This window comes from Sarcophilus harrisii, chromosome 5 (assembly GCF_902635505.1).
Source record: "Sarcophilus harrisii chromosome 5, mSarHar1.11, whole genome shotgun sequence".
In the NCBI taxonomy this organism is placed as follows: domain Eukaryota; kingdom Metazoa; phylum Chordata; class Mammalia; order Dasyuromorphia; family Dasyuridae; genus Sarcophilus; species Sarcophilus harrisii.
This window is the reverse complement of record NC_045430.1, coordinates 72,760,668-72,783,633: the sequence shown is the minus strand read 5'-3', so window position 1 is coordinate 72,783,633 and position 22,966 is coordinate 72,760,668. Positions and strand designations below refer to the sequence as shown.

The following is a 22,966-nucleotide window of genomic DNA, read 5'->3' as shown; positions in this document are numbered from 1 at the left end:
ATATATGTGTATATAATTCATATATATATATATATATATATATATATATATATATATATATGTACGTATATATTTTGCTGAGACAATTGGGATTAAGTGACTTGCCCAAGGTCACACAGCTGGGAAGTGTTAAGGTCTTCCTAACTTCAGGGCTGGTGCTCTATTCACTGCACCACCTAGCTACCCCAATAATATTCTTTTAAAATAACAAACTCTGGTTAATGATCATAAGGGAGAATAAGAATTAGCAAATTAGTGTATTGTTGTTTTGCTCACACTCCTATCTGAAGAAGAATCAATTTAAGAACAATTTTCAGTTCATTAGAGGAAAGTGATAGAGCTTAAATTCCTTCCATGAAATTAAATATGCTTTAAACCAATGCACATTTTCCTTATCTTATGTCTACATTTTAATTGAGGAAGAATTTTTTGCTAAACATAAATAACAGCCTTTAAAATTGAAATGCAAACAGAAACGTAATCATTTTCTTAATGTTTTTCCTAGCCATGGACATCAGCACATGTTTTCTAGTTTTCAGTAGAGTATGTATGTACATAGTGCATGCTCATGGTAGCCACACACACACGGTACATATTCAATATTATCCATATTGACAATGTTATAACAATGGTATGGAATTCCAAAAAAAATACCATAAAAATGGTATGGAATTTCATCATGGTGAAACTATTTTACATTTGTAACTGAATGGCAACATACTTTCTTCTGACTCTGAAGATATAATAAGTAGTATAAAAACAAAAAAAAGTTAACAACACTTTGTAGAATAAAAGGATCATAGATTGAGAACTAGAATGATTTTTAAAGGTCAACCAATCTATTCATAGATGAAGAAACTGAGTCTAGAGATTAAGTGACTTGTCCAAGATGATAGAGGTAGCAAGTATCTAAGTAGAATTTGAATCCAGGTTTTCCCAAATTCAAGTCCAGTGTTTATTTTCTTTTTGTCTTTGTATATCCATTGTCTTACATATAGTAATATCTCGGCAAATGTGTGTTGTATTGAATGGGGTTTCAAAGAAGTTAGAAGGGGACAGAAAGTAAATTCATTTTTGTTTGTTAATTTATTTCTATTTTGTTCAAATGTGTCATATGATATAATGAAATTTTATATATTATTTTATTCTATAATTTACATATTTTTTTTTGTGATAGTAAAAGTAAAAAAAAAAAAAAGGTAAAGATACCAATTTGGTATCTTCCAGTGATACAATGACAAAACTTGTATGTTTATCATAATATTGTTATATTTGACAGGCCAGGAAAAAAAAGCAGAGAGAAAAATTTATATATATATAATTAGCTCATATATAAAATAGTTGACTCAAATATTTAAGAAAAGTCCCAGATTCTAACAGGTAGTACTTATTTCCAACTTGATAGAGTTCTTACCCTACTTTGCTGTCATATTAAATTTGCAAATAATAAATGACATCACATTTACATTTACCACTGAGGGAAGTTCCTAGTTGATCACTAATCAGATTACAATGGCAAGAACAATCTTCTTATTCAACCTAGAATCAAAGGAAATAACCCCATCTTCTTTCAGTTTTTTAAAAAAAGTAATTTCATTCCATTTTCATTCAATAAATACTTATTATACACTTATTGTGTACAGAGGCCTTGGGAGAAGATACAAATTTTAGTTGCTTTTTAAAAAAAATCCCTACCTACTTAGAGCTCACAGTCCTTTAAGAACATAAGAATCAAACATGAATAACTATTATATATAATAATATATGATGAATACATTAAGGGTTTGAAAAACCCTTTGTTTGAAACCTTTTTTTGTTTGAAAAATAAAATATTACATGAGATCCAATGAGGATCACAAAGTAGGGAAATTGAGGGATAATATTATATATAGCAATATCTGACACATATAGCACTTTCAGGCTTGTGAAGAGTTTTGCATATGCATTTAAAGTCAAACACATGCAATAGAACATGTGCATGAAACTAAGCTGAGTTTTGGAGTGACAGAGCAATACCTTGGTCCTCTTGATGACAGCAAGGCAAAAAGTCTGCATCAAAGATGCAGGAAGATCTTTACTACTTAGTAAGTTTTAAAGGGAGAGAGAACTCTGAGATTCTTGCTCCTTTCTTCCTCTCTCTTGAATGTGGGACCTGGGATAGATCTCTCTTGAATTCCTTAGTGGTAGTGGTAAGGGCTTCCTAGAACCTGTGGAGGATGTAAGTATGTGGAGTGAGCAGATATACTGTCCAGTAGACTCTGAGCCTGGCCCTCATATTTCTGGTTATCTCTTCCACTTTGTGTTTCCTTTCCTGAGCACAGATGACCAAACAGCAAAAACAACATAGATGTTTCCAGTCTTGATGGTGACCCTGGGAGTTTAGGAGTTGGGTAGCTTTTGGGTTCCTCAACTAGGTACTAGATAACTTATGTTTCTACCATGCTTCTGTGAGCAGAAGATGAGCCTTTGGAAAAGGATGATCCCAAGATATACTCTAGTTTGTCAAGAGGTATGGATCTCTAACAAATTTTTCAGACAATGCTCATGAAAGTGAAATGGCTCTTCATCAACATCACATCCTTTAATATTTGATTTAAATCTAATCTTCTATAATAAATCTTTCCCAATATTACTTTAACCCTCACTCTTAGTGCCTGTCCTCTGAGATTGCCTTTCATTTATACCACATATATCTTTTATGTACATAGTTATTTGTATGGTGTCTATCAGAATGACAGTTCCTTGAAGGTAAAAATTGTGTCTTTGCTTTTTTTTTTTTTTTTTTTTTTTTTAATACTCCTAATACTTATCATAGTGTTTGCCACATAGTTTTTTTAACAAATGCTTGCTGATGGACTGGTTTAGATCCTAATAGGGATCTCAGATATCATAATTTTCTTTTTATAGATGAGAAGATTGGATTTTAGGGAAGTTAAGCGCCTTTCTTATGATTGCACATTAATGTCAGAGGTGAGATTTGAGATTTGAAGCCGATCATCCTTACAAATCTATCATTCCCTCTATTATAGATATTATGGTGTTGGGTCAAAGGTAGCCACAGAAGATAACCTGCTTTCAGGTCCTAGCACCAACATTAAAATACAAATTAATGTAATGCATTTGGTAACAATATAAATTAAATATCTAAAGGCAGAAGGGACAATTGGGTGGGGATGACATAAACATAGTACAAGTAATTCAGGCAAGCTTCTCTAGTATAATTATGCAGTTCTCAGCATGCATATTCACATGGATCCCCTCTCCCTCCACATTGCATAAAGAGATCCATTAAGGACAAGGCATTTGACTTTAAAGAATGTTTAGGAATTCATCAGATAGTGATACTGTGGAATGGCATTCTAAGCACCGAGAACAATCTGAACAAAGGAATAAAGCTGAGAAAGAACTGTGTATATTTGAGAAGTAAAGAGTAGTCTAATTTGGCTAGAGAGTAGAACAGACAGGAGACAATAAGACATGAGGGTGGATAAGTCAATGGTGGGACAGAAAGGATCATTCACAAGAAACATACACACTTTTCTCTATCCCTCATCACCAATTATCCAAATCACAAACAGGCATCTCCAAGCCCTGATACATGCTCAATCACTTTGGTGCTTAAATGATCCAGCAGTTCCCATTTGCACATAATCATGACTGGTATTCCAAAGAATGTTTTTTTGTGAACTAATGTTTATTTACTTTACGTGCCCTTAGGGTGAATAGTTTAAAAGTACTAGTACATTTCAGAGTAGAAAATCAAAAGAATAAAATTTTCAGGTCCAAGGGCACACAGAATGGTATAGTAGAACCAATAAATCAAACTGACCTTCTTAATTTCTAAATAAGACCACGTGACATCAAAGAAAAGCTTTCTTTTAAATAAACTGGAGGCAAAAACAAGCTCAAAAGAACCAATACACTTTAAATATAAAATCAAAGATATTAACTTCATTATGTGGACTATGTAACTTTAGCTGCTAATAATCCAATCTGGTATCTCTCTATGATAATTTAGTCCCGAACACAGAAAAAAGCTTCCCCTATTATTTTCAGCATCTAAAATAGTAATACCTGCTAATTTTCAACCACTTCTCCCCGGCAACTCCTGAGCACCAAAAGAGACATGGACTACCAAACCAAATGTAAAACCAAACCCTTTTACACTTACGTGAGCTTTTGAAGTCTTTCTTTTTCAGTCTCCTCCTCATCATAGTTCCACGTGGACTGGTGGTGTAGACGCCTCGAGGTAATGTGCCCGTGTTCAGGGAATTCAGGCTATAGCCACTCATGGAGGTAGGAGAGATGGATGAAGACACCATAGCTGCTGCAAGAAAGTAGAAACTTGGCATAGAGAATTCTTGGATGGGGCGAGGTGCTGTCCACACCTGCTAGTCAGTAATAAATCAGAGAAACATACACGAGGTATAGGGATGGGATGCAGTCATCTCATGACAAAGACACAGACAGGCCTCTGATGCTTTAAATGTAAAACCTAACAAGTCCCTATGATCTAGTTGGAACCCTGGAGACACGATGGAAAACTTTTGCGTTAGACAAGAAACATTAAAATACAGCTTCTTCAAAACCAAAACATTTAAGATGTTCGTTTATCTTTACAGGTGATTTGTAACATGAAATTCACAGACATAGATAATTTAGAATAAATAACCTCATCACATGAAAGCAAAGCGTTCTGAATTTCCATACCTTTTCTTAGTAACCAAGGCTGTCCACTTGGAAAAGAAAAGGGTTTAAGAGATGTCAGAAATAACCTTTCATTGTTACGAGAAAGTATGACATACATGAAGACAAAAATGGAATGAGAGAAGGGAGAAGAGAGGACAGAGAGAAAGAAAGGAGAGAATAAAAAGAGAAGAGAAAAAGGGAAAGAAAAGGAGAGGAGAAGAGAAAAGGGAAGGAAAGAGGAGGGAAGGAAGAAGAGAAAGGAAGAAGAAAGGAGAGGAGAGAAAGGGAAAGAAAAGGAGAGGAGAAGAGAAAAGGGAAGGGAAGAGGAGGGGAGGGAAAAAGAAAAAGGAGGAAGAAAGGAGAGGAGAAAGAACTTCAATTTAGAAACCAGGAGGGGAAAGACTGGAATATTACGAGTGTTTTTCGGTGGAAGTGGTTTCTGGAATTTCCAGGATGCCATTCTGCAATGATCAGGTAGGTAGGTTTTATAATGGTGATAGGTGAGTAGCCTGCTGTGGTTGTTGGCCCAGGAATCCCAGGTAAGTTGCCCGTTGCTCCTCTGAACTTTATCTGCCCATGTGAAGGGATGACAGGAAATGGGGGGGGAGGGAGGAAAGGAGAGGAAGAACCAAAAAAAGAGGAAAAGGTAACTAAATTGTTCGAAGGAAGAAAAAAGATGACAAAAATAAAAGAGGTTTGCAAAGGAAAAAGATTTGTTTGGCTTTTCCCTTTTTCTCAGTGGTCAGCAAAGCAGATGATTAACATCTGGGATTGAAACCTTTCATCCTCCCAAGAATAATGCATGCTTTTCTAAAGCCCATTTTTCTTCCTTTAAAGATGACTATTGAATCAATTTCTAATCTCCCCCGTGCTTAGCTGCTGAGATTAAAAACATTTTTTAACTTAAAAGTCAACCCCATCAAGATATATGACACACTATTAGTAATTAAAGATTTGCAAATCTCTACCAGTTAACAGCCCTTGTATATTAAGCAAAAGAAAACTAGGAGAGATAAATCACATTCTTTCCTGATTTGAGCAGTTTACATGTCAGTCACTACAAGTTATTGCTCTGACATTTTAATTTAGCCAACATCTATCACTGCCATTTGATTATCCTCAACAATCAACTATTTCTACTCGGATCTTATCTAGGGCTTCCAATAATAAAGAGATCTTAGCCTATGATGTGATTTTATGTGGTTCTGAGCAATGTCCTTTTTTTTTTTTTTCTAGAAATGAATATTTGATTACTAGACTTGTATTTCTGTAAGGTGCTCAATTCATTTTTGACAATAAATGACATTTTGGGGGCAAAGCTTCTCAATCGTTTTAATGTGATTTTTAGTGGCATTTCATTTCTTTCCCTAGACAACATGCTCTATGTTCCTTGCTATTAATATTTGTTTCCCTACCCAAAGCTTAAGAATGCAAACAATACTGATCCTTGGTATACTTATCTGCTATGTTTTTCAAATAATCAAAACAATAAAGATCAGACTCATACATCTTTCCACTTCTCCTACCTTTAAGGTCATATGTTTTTCATTATTACCAAATATATCTATGGATACTCTTTGCTTGTAACACCCCAATGTGATAGTTGAACCCTCTCCTTGCTGGAAGGTTCAGTCATCTATGTTACACATTAAAGATCACATTAACCTCAGAGCTGAAAAAAGTACTCATTAACTTCAAATTCCATCTCATCTTTTATCCACTAGCCAAGCTAGTGTCTTTTATAGTAGATGAGGTAGAGCAAGCCCTTTCTTAAGAGAAATCTCCCCAGTGCAATTTAATATTCAAGAGAACAAGCTATAAATTCCCCTTGGGGAATAGTACTAACCTATATTTCTTGTAGCTGAGAGGCTACTCATCATCCTAGCTTCTGCTACATTGTTCCTACTATTACAGTGTTATGAAGCTTAAGGGGTAGGAAGAAAGAGGTGAAACAGGGGAAGCTCAGAGGCAATGGTCAGGAAAATAGAAAGAAAACCAGAAAAGGATGCTATTGTGGGAACCAAGGAATGAGAACATATCAAGGAGATATGGCTAATAGTATTAAATGCTGCAAAAGAATGAAGTAGTTTGAAGATGAGGAAAAGATCATAAGATGTGGCATTTGGAAAGTCAATCAGTCAACAAGTATTTGTTAAACTCCTGTGTGCCCAGAATTGTGCTAATTAAAATGGAGATATAAAAGACCTTGAACTAAGTACAGCTCTTGTCATTTGCCAGCCAAGACTTTGTACAATTAAGAAATAATTAAGAAAAAAGACAGTGTATGATAAGTCCCTACTCCTCAACAAGGCTGGTCCTTCCATTTGTGACCCTGATCTCACCTGCTCTCTCCTCTTCCAAGACCTTATTCCATTAATCATTTAGATACATTTTGCATCTTCAAATTCTTCCTTCTTTCCTTCCTTCCTTCCTTCCTTCCTTCCTTCCTTCCTTCCTTCCTTCCTTCCTTCCTTCCTTCCTTCCTTCCTCCTTCCCTCCCTCCCTCTCTCTCTCTTTCTTCTTTCTTTCTTTCTTTCTTTCTTTCTTTCTTTCTTTCTTTCTTTCTTTCTTTCTTTCTTTCTTTCTTTCTTTCTTTCTTTCTTTCTCTCTCTCTCTCTCTCTCTCCCTCCCTTCTTTCTCTCTCTCTCTTTCTTTCTTTCTTTCTCTTTTTTTTTTCTTGCTGAGGGAATTGGGGTTAAGTGAGTTGCCCAGGGTCACACAGCTAGGTAGTGTTAAGTGTCTGAGTACTACATTTGAACTTGGGTCCTCCTGACTTCAGGGCTGGTGCTCTTTCCACCATGGTACTTAGTTGCCCCTTGCCCTCTAATTTCTATTCAGAAATATGCTCAGGTTTCTCCTAACCAAGAGACTTGATGATCCTGTGATATTCTCTTACCTTTAGCCTTCTCTTCCTCCTCCCTTCCCCAACCAAATGAATATTATCTTCTTTCTCTTTCCCCTCTCTGACAAGAATCTAGAAACTTAGACTTTTTTTGACAAAGAGTGAGAGGCCAGAATGGTCTTCAATGCTACATTAAGTTGTATAGAATTGGCTTCTAAATATCATCCCTTGCTTTCTTTTCTTTTTCCTTATTTTATAATTTTCTTCCCCTTGATGATCCCATTTACTCCCATAATTGTTTGAGCACCTGAATACAGAAGATTCTTAAATCTCTGTTAGATTTATCTCTGGTCCCAATTTCTCTTATGAATTCCAGACCTGCATTTCCAACTACCAGATATTTTCCTCTGGGTATTCTCATCTATCTTAAACTCAATATGACCAAAACTGAACACACACACACACACACACACGCACATCCCACTGTCCCTCCCCTTAAACTTCTCTTTTTCTTGTAAATTTTTGTAAATCTCATCACCATTCTTCTGTTGAAGAAGCTTAAAACTCCATCATTTCTCTCTTCTCTTTTTCCTCATTTCCCAACATCCAATTAGTTGTTAAATGCTTACATTTCTACTACCAAGATACTCAAAGGCAGGGACTTGGTCTTTTAAAAATATCTTTGTATTTTCAATCTCTGGTACAATGCTTTGAATATAGTATGTACTTCATATTCTTTTGAATGAAGGTACAAAATGCATACCTTTTGGCTGAGGACTTTAGTGTTGCTACAATTTGGCTTTAATCCACTTTTCCAGGTCTATTTCAAACCAAATGTATCCATGTTCCTACCAAAATAAACAATTAGACCAGGTGTGGTACCACATACACATAGTTCCTGATGCTCAGGAAGCTGAGGTTAGTGTTTGGCCAGTCTGAATTTAAGTATCCTAAGAAAGGAGGCAATAGGGTAAGTCCCTTAGTATGGATGACCACTATGCTACTTATGAAGGCTAAGCTAGGAAAAGTGTAGGAAAACGTCTGTGCTAATTAGTATTGGGACTGCATACATGAATGACTGCAACATGAATGTTGCATTTTTAGCCTAGAGAATGGAGGGAGACCAAGCACACACACAAAAAAAGGGACAACATTCTTCATCCTTTCTTATTTTTTCTTCCTCCTGAAATCTTAACATGTTATCTATATGCCAAAAAAAACAACAACATTCTTTTCCTATTTCTACCTGTTGAGATATTCTATTTCTTTAAAATTTAAGTCACATTTTTCCTTCTCGATAAAGCCTAATCTGATATACACCATCATTTCCCACCCCACTATCCTGATAGCTACAAGGGATGTCTCCCTTTGATCTCGCACTTCTCTTCAGTTTAACGACTCCTATGTATTTATTACATTCTGACTTGTTTTGTAGTTTTTGGTGTATCTGTCTTAACTCCATTAGACTGCCAAGTCCTTTGAAGATAGAGACTGTATTATTTTTTTCCACCTTTGTATTCTCAGTACTGATCATGGTTCCTTAGCCATAACAGGCCTTTAATAAATGTTTGTCGAATTGACTTGATGCTGTAGTCTGGATAGGAAATATGAAAGGAATTCAGATAAAGATGTAGGACTCTGTCAGCTTTGGGATTTTGTGTACTATCTCACCACCTCTATTAAAATAAGAGATGGATAATTCCAAAGCTAAAGGACCACTGAGAAACCTACTAAAATTACAAGTTATAAAAGCTCACTTACAGTCTCCTTGCTGCTTCCCATATCAAATACCATGCCAAGCAAAAGTCAGGTACCCCAGCACTGTTCCCATAGGTTGAGCATCATATTATTATATAAAGTACATATTATTGAATAGATATATATTATCATAATAGTATATATTATTTGCAGAATATTTATGTACCCAATTAGGTGACTATAGATTCCCTCCTCTGATCTGATAGTTTCCAGGTTTTCTATTTGAGAACAGTCTTTATTCATCAAAGCTCTTCCTTCCTACCACCTATATAATCTATACTTTTCAACAACAACATCAAACAACAAAATAGAACTTTCCTCCTAGTTAGGTTTCTAGGATTATAGAATAAAAGTTTGGAAGACATATCAGAAGCCAGCTTTGGGATCCCCTCATTTTGCAGATGAGCAAATTGAGGCTCATAAAGGTTGAGACTTGTTTAAGATCATATAGGTTACCTGTCCTAAAGGCAGGATTTGAAACGAGATTGTCTGCTCTTTCCAGTGCTAACTTTTATTTCTTATGGCTTTGTGAGTCCACTAAAATAAAATATGTTGAGACTTGAACCCAGATTCCTGAACTCCAAGTATAGTGCTTTGAATTCAGTGTATTTTCCCTTGAGTCACGCTGCTTTCCCCAAAGTAAAGTATGGATAGTACTCTTATCTTTTACCATTCATGTCAAAAAATGCTATGGAGATGTTTCACAGATAGAAAGTATATATGACACTGCATGTATGTGTGTGTGTTTATACATACACACACACATATAATAAAGTATATAAAATGATAGAAAGTATCATTATATTTTGGAAGAGATCTATGTAACTATATGACAAGAAAAACATGAAAGCAAATGAAATAGTCACTTTAATATAAAATTGTTACCATAGTATCTAAAAAAAATTTTTTTAACGGGTTGAGTAGTTATGAGCACATTTACATGTTGGCAGGAATGTAAACAGATTTTTACAATGTAAATAAGCTAGGAAAATAGGATTCACTTTATAGAAAGTAGTTTTCCAAATAATTTAATAGTATACATGCATTCTTTTAAAATAAGAGACACCTGTACATTACATTTGAAAGAAGATAAGTAAGTTTCTGAAGGGAAGAAGGGAGATAAGATCAGAACTACATCAAGGATTTCTTACTTGAACTAGTGTGACCTATTACTTCTACATTTTGCTGTTATTGTTATTGAGTCATTTTTTAATTGTTTCTAATTGCTCACGACCTCATTTGGTGTTTTCTTGGCAAACATACTGAAGTGGTTTGCCATTTTCTTCTTCAATTTATTTTACAGATGAGGAAACTGAGGCACACAGTTGCATGACTTGCCCAGGGTCATATAAATAGTAAGTTTCTAAGTTGGATTTGAACTCATGTTCCTGATTGCAGGCCTGGTGCTCTAACTAGTGAACTACCTAGCTGTTAAGTTTCCTCCTCCATAAATGGTATCAGATATAAGAAGCAGAATAAGGTACTGAAAAGACTACTAGTCTTAAGGTCAAAAGTCTTACCAAATAATTTGGTAAGGTCAAAGACTCTTACCAAATGTGCAACCTGAAGCAAGTCAAAAGTGAGTCATTTTAAAAAAATCTTATACATTGGGATAATAACACCCAGATAACCTCCTTTACACAATGCTGTGAAGAAAGTGCTGTGTAAATTCCTTAATACTACATAAATGTGAATTATTATTATGCCAACTCTATGGTAAAGAAATATTAAGATTTTCTCCTAGTACATGCAGTTTAAAGAGTAAAATCAACCGTTTGAACTGAGTTGCAGGATAAATAATTTTATTCCTTTGTCAATATGTTGGAAAATTGCTTCGAGCAAACTTTTTATTATTGGTGTGTAGGGAAAATAAAAAGGAATAAGAAGAAATTGGCTTAAGAAAATAAAAAAAACAATTTAGAAATTGATCTGGGAGTCATTAATGGAGGAATTTGGATAATATTACATTTCCATGACAAAACAACATTACTGGAAGAAATACACCTTCCTCTTCTTGTTGAAGAGGGGGGGGGGAACTATGACTACATAATCATTAAAATGTTTAACTGTTTTTTTCTTCTTTGTTACAAAGAAAGGCTCATTAAGTTGGGGAGGCCAAGAGGGATTTATTCAGAAATAAATATAATAGGAAAACAAAAGTCATTAGTAAAAGTTAAGGAGGAAAAAAAAAAAAAAAAAAAAACCACAAACCAGCATCACTCAAGATACATACTCCATTGCTAGACATATACTTCCCCAAACTCTTGCCAAGTCAACAAAGACTGTAACGTGAAAATCCTTATACATTAAAAAGTTTTTCTCCATAGTTTGTGTGTTAGAAAATATCTCATCATTGTGACCTGTATGAATGATCTGTGATCTGGAGCCTATTGTAGTTCCTTATCATTTCTATTGAAATATTTTAAATGAGGGTAGATTTTTTTTTTTAAAAAAATGGATAATCTGCCTGCCCAGCATACTTTCTGTATTTTGCTCCATGTGCAAAATTAAAAATCTGATAAAAATGATGGGGTACTGTGGATTTCATTAGCTCTGGGGCTGTCTGAGCTCTATTTAATTAAAAGGGTTGTATCCAGCTGATTTGTTCAGTATGGAATTATCTACCCCACCCACATCCCCCACCCTCAATGCCCCTTCTTAAACTGTAGAGAAAAAGTACAGACTGTTTTCAGAGGTGTAAGGCATGTAATACAAATGAGCTCTCTATATCCAAGAAGGCAATTCCAGAGTAATTTGCTATCTTCCTTTATGTACAGAAACATATTAATTCTCTTTGAAATGTAATGATTCAGCACCAAAGGAGGTCTGTCAGTTTGTAGAATATAAGAAAAATAAACAGACTTGGCTTTAAATTATGCTTAAATTTTCTTTTGTTTTGTTTTTATTTTAAAATAAGGGGACATTTTAAAAACAAAAACTACAGGAAATTTCTCTGGTTGCTTTTTTTGAGCACGGATTATTTTTATTCTTGTGGCATCTTTTGATTAAAGATACTAAGCTGGACCTCATTTAAAAACCAATAGGTACATTTGTGTGCTCTGAAGCCACAATCTTTGAGCTTCTTTTTTATTCTTGATATATGAATACGTTGTGGCTCTTCAACGAATAACACTATGGAGGCAGCATAGTGGAATGAATAGAGAAGAGTTGGCCACGAAGCCAAGAAGACCTAGATTCCAGTCCTGCATCTGACACACATCAACTGAGACCAGAGGTAAGTCTCCCTTCTCAGACCTCTAAGCAACTCTTGGAGCCTACTGGTTATTCAGAAAGTGCCAATCTGTGTTTGATAATATGGAGTTATTAAAGCAATGAAATCAGAAGTCCAATTTTTAGCCCTATTAGTAGACTCTGCAGTTTTTGATTCCACCAAAATGTATTGCTGGTAAATTGTTTACTATTAGACAATAGTATGTCCAGTTTGGGAAGAGAAAGTTTTTCTATTATCCTGAGAAGAAAAGGTTTCAGAGATGTGACTAGACCTGATGAGGAATTACCTCTCTTTCTCCAAGATCTGAATGTTTCAGAGCATGCTAGACATGCATTTGAAACTCAGAGAAATGAAATATTCTACAAGGAATGGAGACTAATTCCCTGACTTCTTTGAAGCAGGAACATTTATATAGTATCCCTTAAAATTATGAAGGAAATATGGGAATCAACTGTAGTTCTGTCAAAACACACATTCAGGTTTGCCTTTTGCAACTTCACCTTTACAAGAAAGAAACCCAGCATTAAACTCAGCATTAACAATGCTAAGTGCCTCTCTTCCTTCTGCTGAAATGGCCTTAAGAATTTTGCTTTACATTCAGTGAAACTTTAATAAACAATCTTAAAACTATTTTATGCCTCAATTTTATGGATTCTCATGAAGGTATATCCAAGAAAACCACATACAACTTGAAAAGGGGGGCTTGTAAGACAGAAGATGATCAATAAATACTCAATCATCAAGTATTTATTAAGTTTCTACTATGTGCCAGGCAATGGGCAAGGCGCTGGGGCAATAACAAGTCAACTTATAATACTGAAAAGGATGGAGATAGATTTAACCTCAACCCCATTCCAATTTTTTATTCTCCTGGACAAGGCAATGACCATGAAGAGAAAATAAGAGAAAAAGAGATTTATCCAAATGGATCTTCTTACCATGGTCAGGTCCTTTCAGTGCTACTCGAGTCTGGTGATAGGGAAGGATCTCAAGTTTGACCTGGTCTGTAGTATTGGCAAGGAATTGTGTTGCTTCTGCCATTGTGCAATATTCCATGCTAGTTCCATCGATAGAAAGAATATGATCTCCAACATGCAATGCGCCACATCTACAGAAAGGAAGAAAACTCAGTCTGATGAAAGTATGATCCCTGTTTGGAATGTGACTTTTTAGTTCCTGCATATTACTCATGAAAATTACAAGAGATATTAATTATCTTTTTAAAAAGAAAGGAAAAGTTCAGATGTTATAGGAGCCATCCAATGTCGAATTTTAAGCCTTTTAATACAAACCTGATATATATAGAGAGACATGAAGGCTTAGGGAAAATGAAAAAATTCAGAAAAACAATGAATGTATTTTCCCCTTTCTTTTCCAACTTTCACGTGGGGAGTATACTTGGAAATAATTTAGAAAAACACTTTTTTCTCACTCTCCCTCAATTTTTTCAGTTTTCCTTCCTTTAGGCCTTCATTTCTCTAAATGAGAGTTGATAAGTACACAATAACCCATGACATTGCCCAAAGAATTGGACAATTAATATGTGTGTGAATGACAATAGCATAATGAGAATAACGTGGGAGAAATACTAGGTAAGACCCCTCTCACACACGTATCCAATTCACCATTTTCTTTTTATTTTGTTACTCCAAAGTTAAACATTTATTAGAACAGAAATTGTAAATGAGGATGGAAATTATGCAAGATTCAAACAAGTCATGAAACCAGGGCTGGCATGGAGACTTGAGGGAAAGACTGGGACAAGGGGAAGGGGGCTAGCTGCTACACCTTGCTGCACTCAAGAAACTGGCTACTGGATGAGTTGAGAAATGCAAACACAGCAGTCAGCATCCCGACGTACCAGTCAAGTGGACAGCTCCTTTAACTGGTTACCCCCTGTGGAATGGGAAAAAACAGAGGGAGAAAATTAAAGCATCCTGCACCATTGAACTGGAGAGCACCCCTGGATCAATGGCTGTTAAAGGCTTTAATGTAGGGTAAGACCACAGTGGAGCTGTAGACTGACCACCACAGGGGGTTGCTGCTCACAGCCCTGCTGTGAGAGATAATACTGGGAAGAACTGGGGTATAGGGAGAAAAGAACTAGGAGCATGCATAAGAGCTCGGCTCCTAACACATATTTTAAAATAAAATTTAGAGAAATTATTCTACAACTTTAGTAGCCTACTTCTCAGGGCAAAAAGTGTTTTTAATCATCCTTTCCATCGGTAAATATAATTTCATTTGGATGTGTTAGGTCACTCCAAATAGAGAAAATGAAGTCTTTCTTATCAGGAACTATAAAATGACTTTGTAGGTGGGAAACCAGCACTTCCCTCCCATCATACTCAGCAACATTCTAAAATATTAATTAGAAGGAGAAAAAAACCTAAGGTAAAGGAGTTTCATTTTTATTGTGTTGTAGGAATGAGAAATGCACCTTAAAGGGACACTTCAAGGTTGTAAAACCTTAAGATTAACACACCATGACAGCTGTTTCACACTGCAGAGCTTTTCTTTAAGGATTCCAGCCAGGTAGTCAATTTTTTTTTCGTTTAAGAAAAATAATAAGATTTCATGGTTATAGGGTTTAACTCCTTTGGATACTTCACTGCATGCTACATCACAAAGAGCTGTTTGACTTCTCCATGGTAATAATGGAAGGTTTATGTGGCAATGGAGAGTTTGCTTTACTCTTAAAATAAAGACTCAAAAACCCTACCCCAATGGCCAAATTAAATATTTAGGGAGAATCCTTAAACTGAGAGTGCCATCATGGGGCAACTGGTAGGGTAGGTAAATTTTAAGGTCCAACAACAGTGACTTGTCTCTCTAAATGAAACTTATTGAAAATGGCAAGGAAACTTAATTTTTAGCTTTTTATTTGTCGTTGTTGTTGTTGTTGTTTTTTGCCATGCAGTTTGCAAGATGAAGCACCTTCATGGACACTCACCTGTCAGCAATACTTGCAGATTTGATTTTGTCAATGATGATGACCTGCTTATTACAGCACATTGAGGTACTCAGTGCAACACCAAGGCTGGAACCAGGAGTTTTGGCAACTTCAACAAGCAGTGGCCCAGAGGCTGTTGCCACTGAATCTGTTGGAAATTTAATTTAAAAATGAAAATAAAGAAGTCAGTTTAATAACAATATTGATAATAATTCGATCATACTGTAGAACTGGTAGAACTGCAAATACAAAATATATCAAAAGGGGCAGCTAGGTGGCACAGTGGTTGGAGCACCAGATTCAAATCCAACCTCAGATGCTTAATGCTTCCTAGCTGTGTGACTGGGCAAGTCACTTAACCCCAATTGCCTCAGCAAAAAAACCAAAAAATTATATATATATATATATATATATATATATATATGTATATATCAAAAGATTGATCAGTGATGTCTTTGTGTCACAATATTAGTGACCGATACATCTTTCACAACATATTTTTGTGCTTTTCCAATTCCCTTGGGTCCACTTGGGTCATAGATTGGTGGAAGCCTGTCATGTATAAGTGGACCCAGTAGTCACAGACTCCTACATTATTCTACTTTTTGGACTCCTCTAATTTCCTTGATCTAGCTGAAACCTGCCTCCACATAACTCTTGTTGAGGAGTTATAATTTTAGCTTTTGGAATTAAAATGTCAAGTATTTCCTCAATATGATAGTCCTTCAAATACTTGAGCACAGATATGATCCCCATCCTCCATTTTTCTCATGGAAAAAAAAGACATTAAATCATATTAGCATCCCTGGTATGTGCAACAACACAGATAATTTTACTCAACCACCTCTTAATTATTAATATTAATATCCAATCCAGTCCAATCTCATATACACTTATTAAATGAGCTACAGTGCTTGTGTTCATTGAAACAAAGATCAAAGACAAAATCAATCGCTATTTGGAAGGAGCTTACATTCAACCATCAAGAAACAAACATATCAACAGATAAGTATATACAAAACCACTGAGACAGTATTAACAAACTAAAGGGACTAGAAAAGCTTTCCCATAAGTACTTAGATGGCACAGTGAGAGGTTACAGTACTAGACTTGAAAACCTAAATTCAAATCTGGTCTTAGACACTTAATAGTTGCATGATCTTGAGCAAGTTAGTTGGCCTGTTTCAGTTTCTATATCTGTAACATAGAGTAATTATAATAACTACCTCCCAGGATTATTGTGAGGATAAAATGAAACAATTTATATGAAACACTTTTCAAACTTTAAAGTACTATTTAAGATGCTAGCTATTATTACCAATAATAATTATTGGCAATATTGATAATCAGCAATAATAATGGCAGCTATTATCTTCATAGGAGATGGGACACAAATTGATCCTTGAAAAAAGTTAGAGATTCTAAAAGATGGAGGCAAGGAAGGAATGAACCTATCAAAGGTATTTGCCACTATCACTACCCAGCACAGATTCTTGAGGATTTCCCTATAGTAGGTGAAATGTCTATTTGCACATGACATTGTATTGATGGCACTAAGCCTTAGAACACTGTGAAACTTATAAGATTCACAATTATTCAAAAGACTTCAGTTTAATAATCCACGAAGGAAAAATCCAATTGAAAGAAGAATGCTTACTATCCAGGCTATATCATACAATTGAATGGATAGCCTGTAAATTTGTTCCATCAGTATATTTTTGAAAGAAATATCAGATTAGAGATGAACTCTATTTAAGCAGAAGAGGATTAAATAGACTGCATTTGGGAAATAATATGGATTTTCAGTGATTTCAAATTTTCCCCTGAAACAAAGCCCCATCTTTTCAATATTAATGTGATATTTTATAGTAGAAAATCATGGAATGCTAGATTCTTCAAAGAATCAAAAGTATAAGTCCTCAAAAGGGCAATGAAAATCTATATTGTGGGCATAAACAAACTACAGAATTTTACAAATGATAGCCTGAAAATAGAAGGTATTATAAATCATAATGATATTATCACCCAAGATATGAATAGAAAAGTAGGCTGAACTTATAACATGGAAAGGAGATGGCGTAAGAGGTATACAGTTTGTGTGCTGCACTGTTATCTATGGGATGTTAAAAGACCTAGACAGAAGCCCCAAGAATGGAGGAGTTATTAGAAGAAATGGAAATAATTGCACAGGATTAAAAGGCATTAGTAACTCCTTACTTACTTAGTAAGTACTACTTTTGATAGGCTAATCTCTACCCATAAAAACACATAGTTGAAGAAATATTGTCTTTTGTCTTTAGCAGAAATAGTTCTAGCAGATGTCTAGACAAACAAAGTCTTTCATCAAGTATTTCCTGCCTATGTGCCAGTTTTAGCATCTATTTCTATAACTCATTATTTATTTTCTTCTCCTGGTTGGGGAATCTATAGTTATGTCTCCATCATAATATTGTTTCTCTTTTTATCTTCATTTATCCTCATTCAAATGATTTTTTTGTGGTGGAGGATTTAGGTCGGGACATGATTTAAAATAAGATGGCAATATGGGTTGCCACAGTTACCATAATACAAAACCCCCATATTGAATAGGATGTAAGCTGGTGTAATTTCTCCAAGTAGGAACCATCTCAAGAAGACTCTGAGACCTGTTGGATATCACATCCAGGACTACTATCCACCTATAATTAAAGTCTATGGAACCCAGATAACTCTAAAGAATGAGATCACAAGATTTGTTCCTTAATCTAGATTAGTTGCTGCCCTAAGTCCAATTGCTGAATCAGTTACCTACCTGGGACATCTCCACCTGTGATCTGACTTACCCTCTAAATAATCAAGAGACATGAACTTTGTGAGCATCTATTCAGGACAAGGTATAGAAGGGATTTGAGTCATGATAACAATTTCCCTGTCCTTTTTCCTGAATTAAGGAGGAGAGTTGTGACCCTGCATTAATTGCAAGAGGCTCAATGAAATGAACTAACTATCCATAAAATAACTTCCATCCATTTCTTATTTCAGTTATCCTGAGGGAAAGGTACAGGGGCCAGCATTTATATTAAGTGGGATTTATGGAAGAACTGAATCTTGTGAGAGTTAGCATCAAGCACAAGAGGAAAAGTGTCTTCTACACCAGAATTGGATATAATGAATACCATTTTATGCCATTTAAGAGAGGTAATGTCCCAGCACCAGTTTCCTTAAACATTACTCCCTTCCATGCTATAGCCCAGTTACTTTGCTTTACTTGCTGTTCCTCTCTTCAGAAACTCCATTTCTCAGAACTATGCATTTTATTGACTGTTCCCCATGGCTATAATACTCTCTTCTCTTCACCTCCCTCATCTCTCTTTCCTGACTTTCTTCAAGAATCAGCTTAAATTTCATCATCTTCTGCAGGTCTTTTCCAGTCCTCATCATTTTTACTGCTTCCTCTCTGAGATGGATGATCTTCCATTTACACAGTACATACCTTCTAAGTACAAAACTGTATATTGTCTTGCCCTATTAGAATGTAAGCAGGAAGTACATTTTTTTTTTTTTTTTTTTTGGGCGGGGGTGGAAGGTGGGGGATGGGGGAATGGGGGAAGAGGGGGCTCTTAGTAGAGTATCTGGCACACATCAAATGCTTTATAAATGGCTGTTGACTAACTGACTCCTCTGGTGCATCAATTTTTCCTTCTGGAGATAAAGTTGACAAGCCCATTATCAGGCAGCTAAGTGGTACAGTAAGTAGACTTGGAAGTCAGGAATAACTGAGTTAAAATCCTGTTTTGGATCAGACACTAATTACATAACCCTAGATGACACTGAACTGCTATCAGCCTTAGCTTCCTCATTTGAGAAATGGAGATAACAATAGCACTCATTTTATACTATTGTGAGGCTCCAATCACACACACACACACACACACACACATACACACACACACACACATAAATATATGTACACATGAGGTTATAGATTACATGCATATATATATATAAAGTTCTGTGTAAACTTTAAAGCAATATATTAATGTTGGTTATTATTATTGTTATAATCATGGAAGGCTATTATAATAACAGGTACAATGGAAAAGGAGGAAAAATAGAAAAGGAGATGTGCAATTCATGAGACAGAACAACTAAGAGAGCAAACAACAAAACATACGATCTTAGGTAGCCATGGTATATACAATGCATATAGTACAGTGTTTATTAATAGGGAAATTAGAAGTCCTAAATCAAGGAAACATGAGCTTGCATAGACTTCAAGAGAGAGTAGAAGGTAGAAGAGTCTGAAATGCTTCATCATGAAGAGTCAAACAGGACTGAAAGATTGAACAACAACTAAGTCAAGGGAGAAAACTTGACTTTATAAGTTATTACTGATACAATGTCATGGGACTCATGACCAGAATTTAGTATTAGAAAGTTATACTTTATTGAAAAGGGTGGGGGGAATGGCACTTTGGCAACATTAAAAAGAAATTTTCAAGGAAATTCAGCAATCAGGAGTGAAATTCTCAAAAGAATATCTGAATAAGGATCAAAGGAGTTAGAAATGAAAAAATTAATACTGCTATAGGGGTATACTCTAGACTAGAGGTTCTCAAATGTGGCCCAGAAAATCCTGGGGGTCTCTGAAACCCATTCAGAAGGTTTACAAATCCAAAATTAGTTTTTATTTCTAATAGGGTAAATATCTATAAATATAGCCTACATAAACAAAAACTCATTAATTATTAATAGTAGATACCAAGAACAAAAGCTTGTTTATTTATTCATCCATCCATCCATTCTTACTTAAATATCTATTTATTCATTTATTTACTTATCTATCTATCTACCTCCCTACTTCCCTAGCTATCTATCCAGCGGTCTTCAAACTTTTTAAATAGGGGGCCAGTTCACTGTTCCTCAGACTGTTGGAGGGCGGGACTATAGTAAAAACAAAAACTTTGTTTTGTGGGCCTTTAAATAAAGAAACTTCATAGCCCTGGGTGAGGGGATAATCGTTCTCAGTTGCCGTGTCTGGCCCGTGGGCCTTAGTTTGAGGCTCCCTAAGCAATCAGGGTTGAGTGACTTGCCCAGGTTCACATAACTACGCAGGGGTCCTCAAACTATGACCCTACATGGGATCATGGACCACAATTTAAGAAGTTGGGCTCTAGATGAGCTGGACAGAAAGAAGAATTAAATAATAAATGTTTATTGGAAAGAACTATAAACAAAACTTGTTAGAAATGTTTTAAGAGGTTTAGATACAGGTTGGATAAGATGATTATTAACATTTTATTAGGTCTTAAGCATCTCTGATTTGATGATTAATCTGTTGTTTATACTGACATTTTCAATATTTTTACACAAATGTCTCACCTAAAAGAGAAATTAATAAGTCCATGGCACCATTGCTTGAATGTTAAAATAAAGAAATAGCCTTTCAATAGCCTAAAGAAATACTTTTCAGATTTATTTTAAAACTATAAAGATCTGGAATGAATCCAGACTATACTGTATATATTGGCTGACATTTTCTTAGAATGGCAAACTTTTATGAGACTTTTTTCAATGGGTGCTCACAAAGTTCTTGCTCTGGCTTTTAAGAAAAGGTACTAAATTTCTTTAGAGACTAAATGAAGAAGGCATCTTTCAAGACTTGAAAATTTTTGTGCTGGTGTTCCAGTTATGATACTGAGACTTTTTTTTTTTGAAAAAACTATTATGTTAGAGGAAGTCATTGGGGCAGTATTATGGGGAAAAAAAGACCTAAACTCAGAAACTATGCAGTTGTCCCTACTTTTCATGTTAAATAATATTCATGGAAACAAGCTAGAAATCAAAGGATAAGGAATTACTTGCAATCAAGGCCTATGATCAGTATCATTTGGAAAGTTCTTGTGTCATGTGGTAACAATCTTCAACAATAATAAAAAGAGCATTCGTGAGGCCTTTACTTTATTTTAAGGCTTACTCAGCTATCATTTGGAAATCTCAAATGCTCCTGTATGTAAGTTACAAAAGTCCTTATAAAAAGTGTCATTAGAAATGCTCTAGTATTTTGCAAAGATATCTAGTTAAGATGTAAAGGCTGATCAAAGTGATATAGCTGGGAGACACACATTAAAGATGGAAGGAGAGAAGAAAAAGACTTGCCAGCATGAGAAAAAACAAACAAAAATCAAAAAAGAAATCAAGTTCACAGCCCCTGACAGAGGATAAATTCATCATGTTGAAGTAAAGTATGGGTGTGAAAAATGAATCATACAGACATAAATTATTCATGGTTAAAGAGGTTTCATTCATTAAGATATTTACATCAACAGTGAAGTACTTACAAACTATGGTGATTTATAGGCTACTATAATTATGTAAGACACACTGATGACTGTTTGCATCAAAAACACTCTAGATTTTTTTCATTTTGTTAATCAATTTTCCTTCTGAACAGTGCATTTTAAACAGAGAACAAGGCTTGATTATACCCTACCTAAGGCAACACAAAGATTTTTTTGCAAGTTAATACTAATATGGCCTGGCTAACATATCCTTTACATAAATAGTATGAGGAACAGGGTACTTGTCAGATTATTCATTAGCAAAAAAGTACTATTATTCTCAACCTAGTGCTCAAACAGTGATACTAAACCATTTCATCAACTTTCCCACGGACTAAACAAAAAATATTTTTGAAGGATGGAGAAGCTGACTGTTGCTTGTCTAGGGATATTTCTAGGGAAGTGGCCAAGGATATGAAATAACCAGCACTTTGTAAATGTGAATTATTCATATAAAACTACTACAGGTCTATTATAATGTCTAATCAAGGTCAGAAGTAAGGGGGGACCTTGAAGGCTATTGCATGTGAGCTTTAGACAGTTTTCTAAGCTGGGCTGGCTTTGAGTTAGGGGCTCAGGGACTATTTATCATTAGAGGGAAGACCTAGATAAAGTTCAGTCAATCAATTAGTCAGCAAGCATTTAACAAGCATTTATTATTTGCAGGCACTGTACTATGGTCTAGGGAGACAAAAAAGAGCAAAAAACAGTTTCTGTCCTCAAGAGGCATGCATTCTAATGAAGGGGACAAAATTCAATAACTAGAAGTGAACTAGATATGAAGAGTCGATAGAAATTTAAAGATCTCTATTGCTAGGTTGGCTACAAAATGATGCTTTCTCAGTCAAAGAACTCAAAAAACACAACAGACTAAATCCAAAAATAGATGCGTTTTGCCTCAGTAGGTGGAATATCCCCATAAATGAAAATACAGATTCTTTGAATATTAGCACTTCATGATTGTAGTTATTCACACATGTGTACACATACATATTTAACATAAACCCATATATTCAGAACCCATATATAAAACCATAAATTCAAATTGATTATCCTCTACCATGAAGCCTTCCCTGGCTTATGAAACTTCCCTCTCTCCCCCCACCCCCCAAAAAAAAAGAATAAAAAAAAACGCCTTCATGATAGTATTTTGTTAATATTAGTCATGTAGC

At 35.2% G+C, this 22,966-nt stretch overlaps 1 protein-coding gene across 6 annotated transcripts in view; it reads right to left on the bottom strand.

Annotated features, from left to right (window-relative positions):
* The window catches only part of GRIP1 (glutamate receptor interacting protein 1), a 773,529-nt gene that overhangs the window by 122,355 nt on the left and 628,208 nt on the right, over positions 1 to 22,966 (bottom strand). For 4 of the 6 annotated variants that reach the window (XM_031938365.1, XM_031938368.1, XM_031938369.1 and 1 more), the window contains exons 8-10: positions 15,475 to 15,622; positions 13,460 to 13,629; positions 4,172 to 4,327 (exon numbers count right to left, since the gene is read on the bottom strand). In XM_031938365.1, the coding sequence (XP_031794225.1) occupies positions 4,172 to 4,327; positions 13,460 to 13,629; positions 15,475 to 15,622 (474 nt within the window). Of the gene's footprint in view, positions 1 to 4,171; positions 4,328 to 5,103; positions 5,260 to 13,459; positions 13,630 to 15,474; positions 15,623 to 22,966 lie in introns of all 6 variants that reach the window. The other 2 variants (XM_031938371.1, XM_031938366.1) reach the window with 2 other exon arrangements.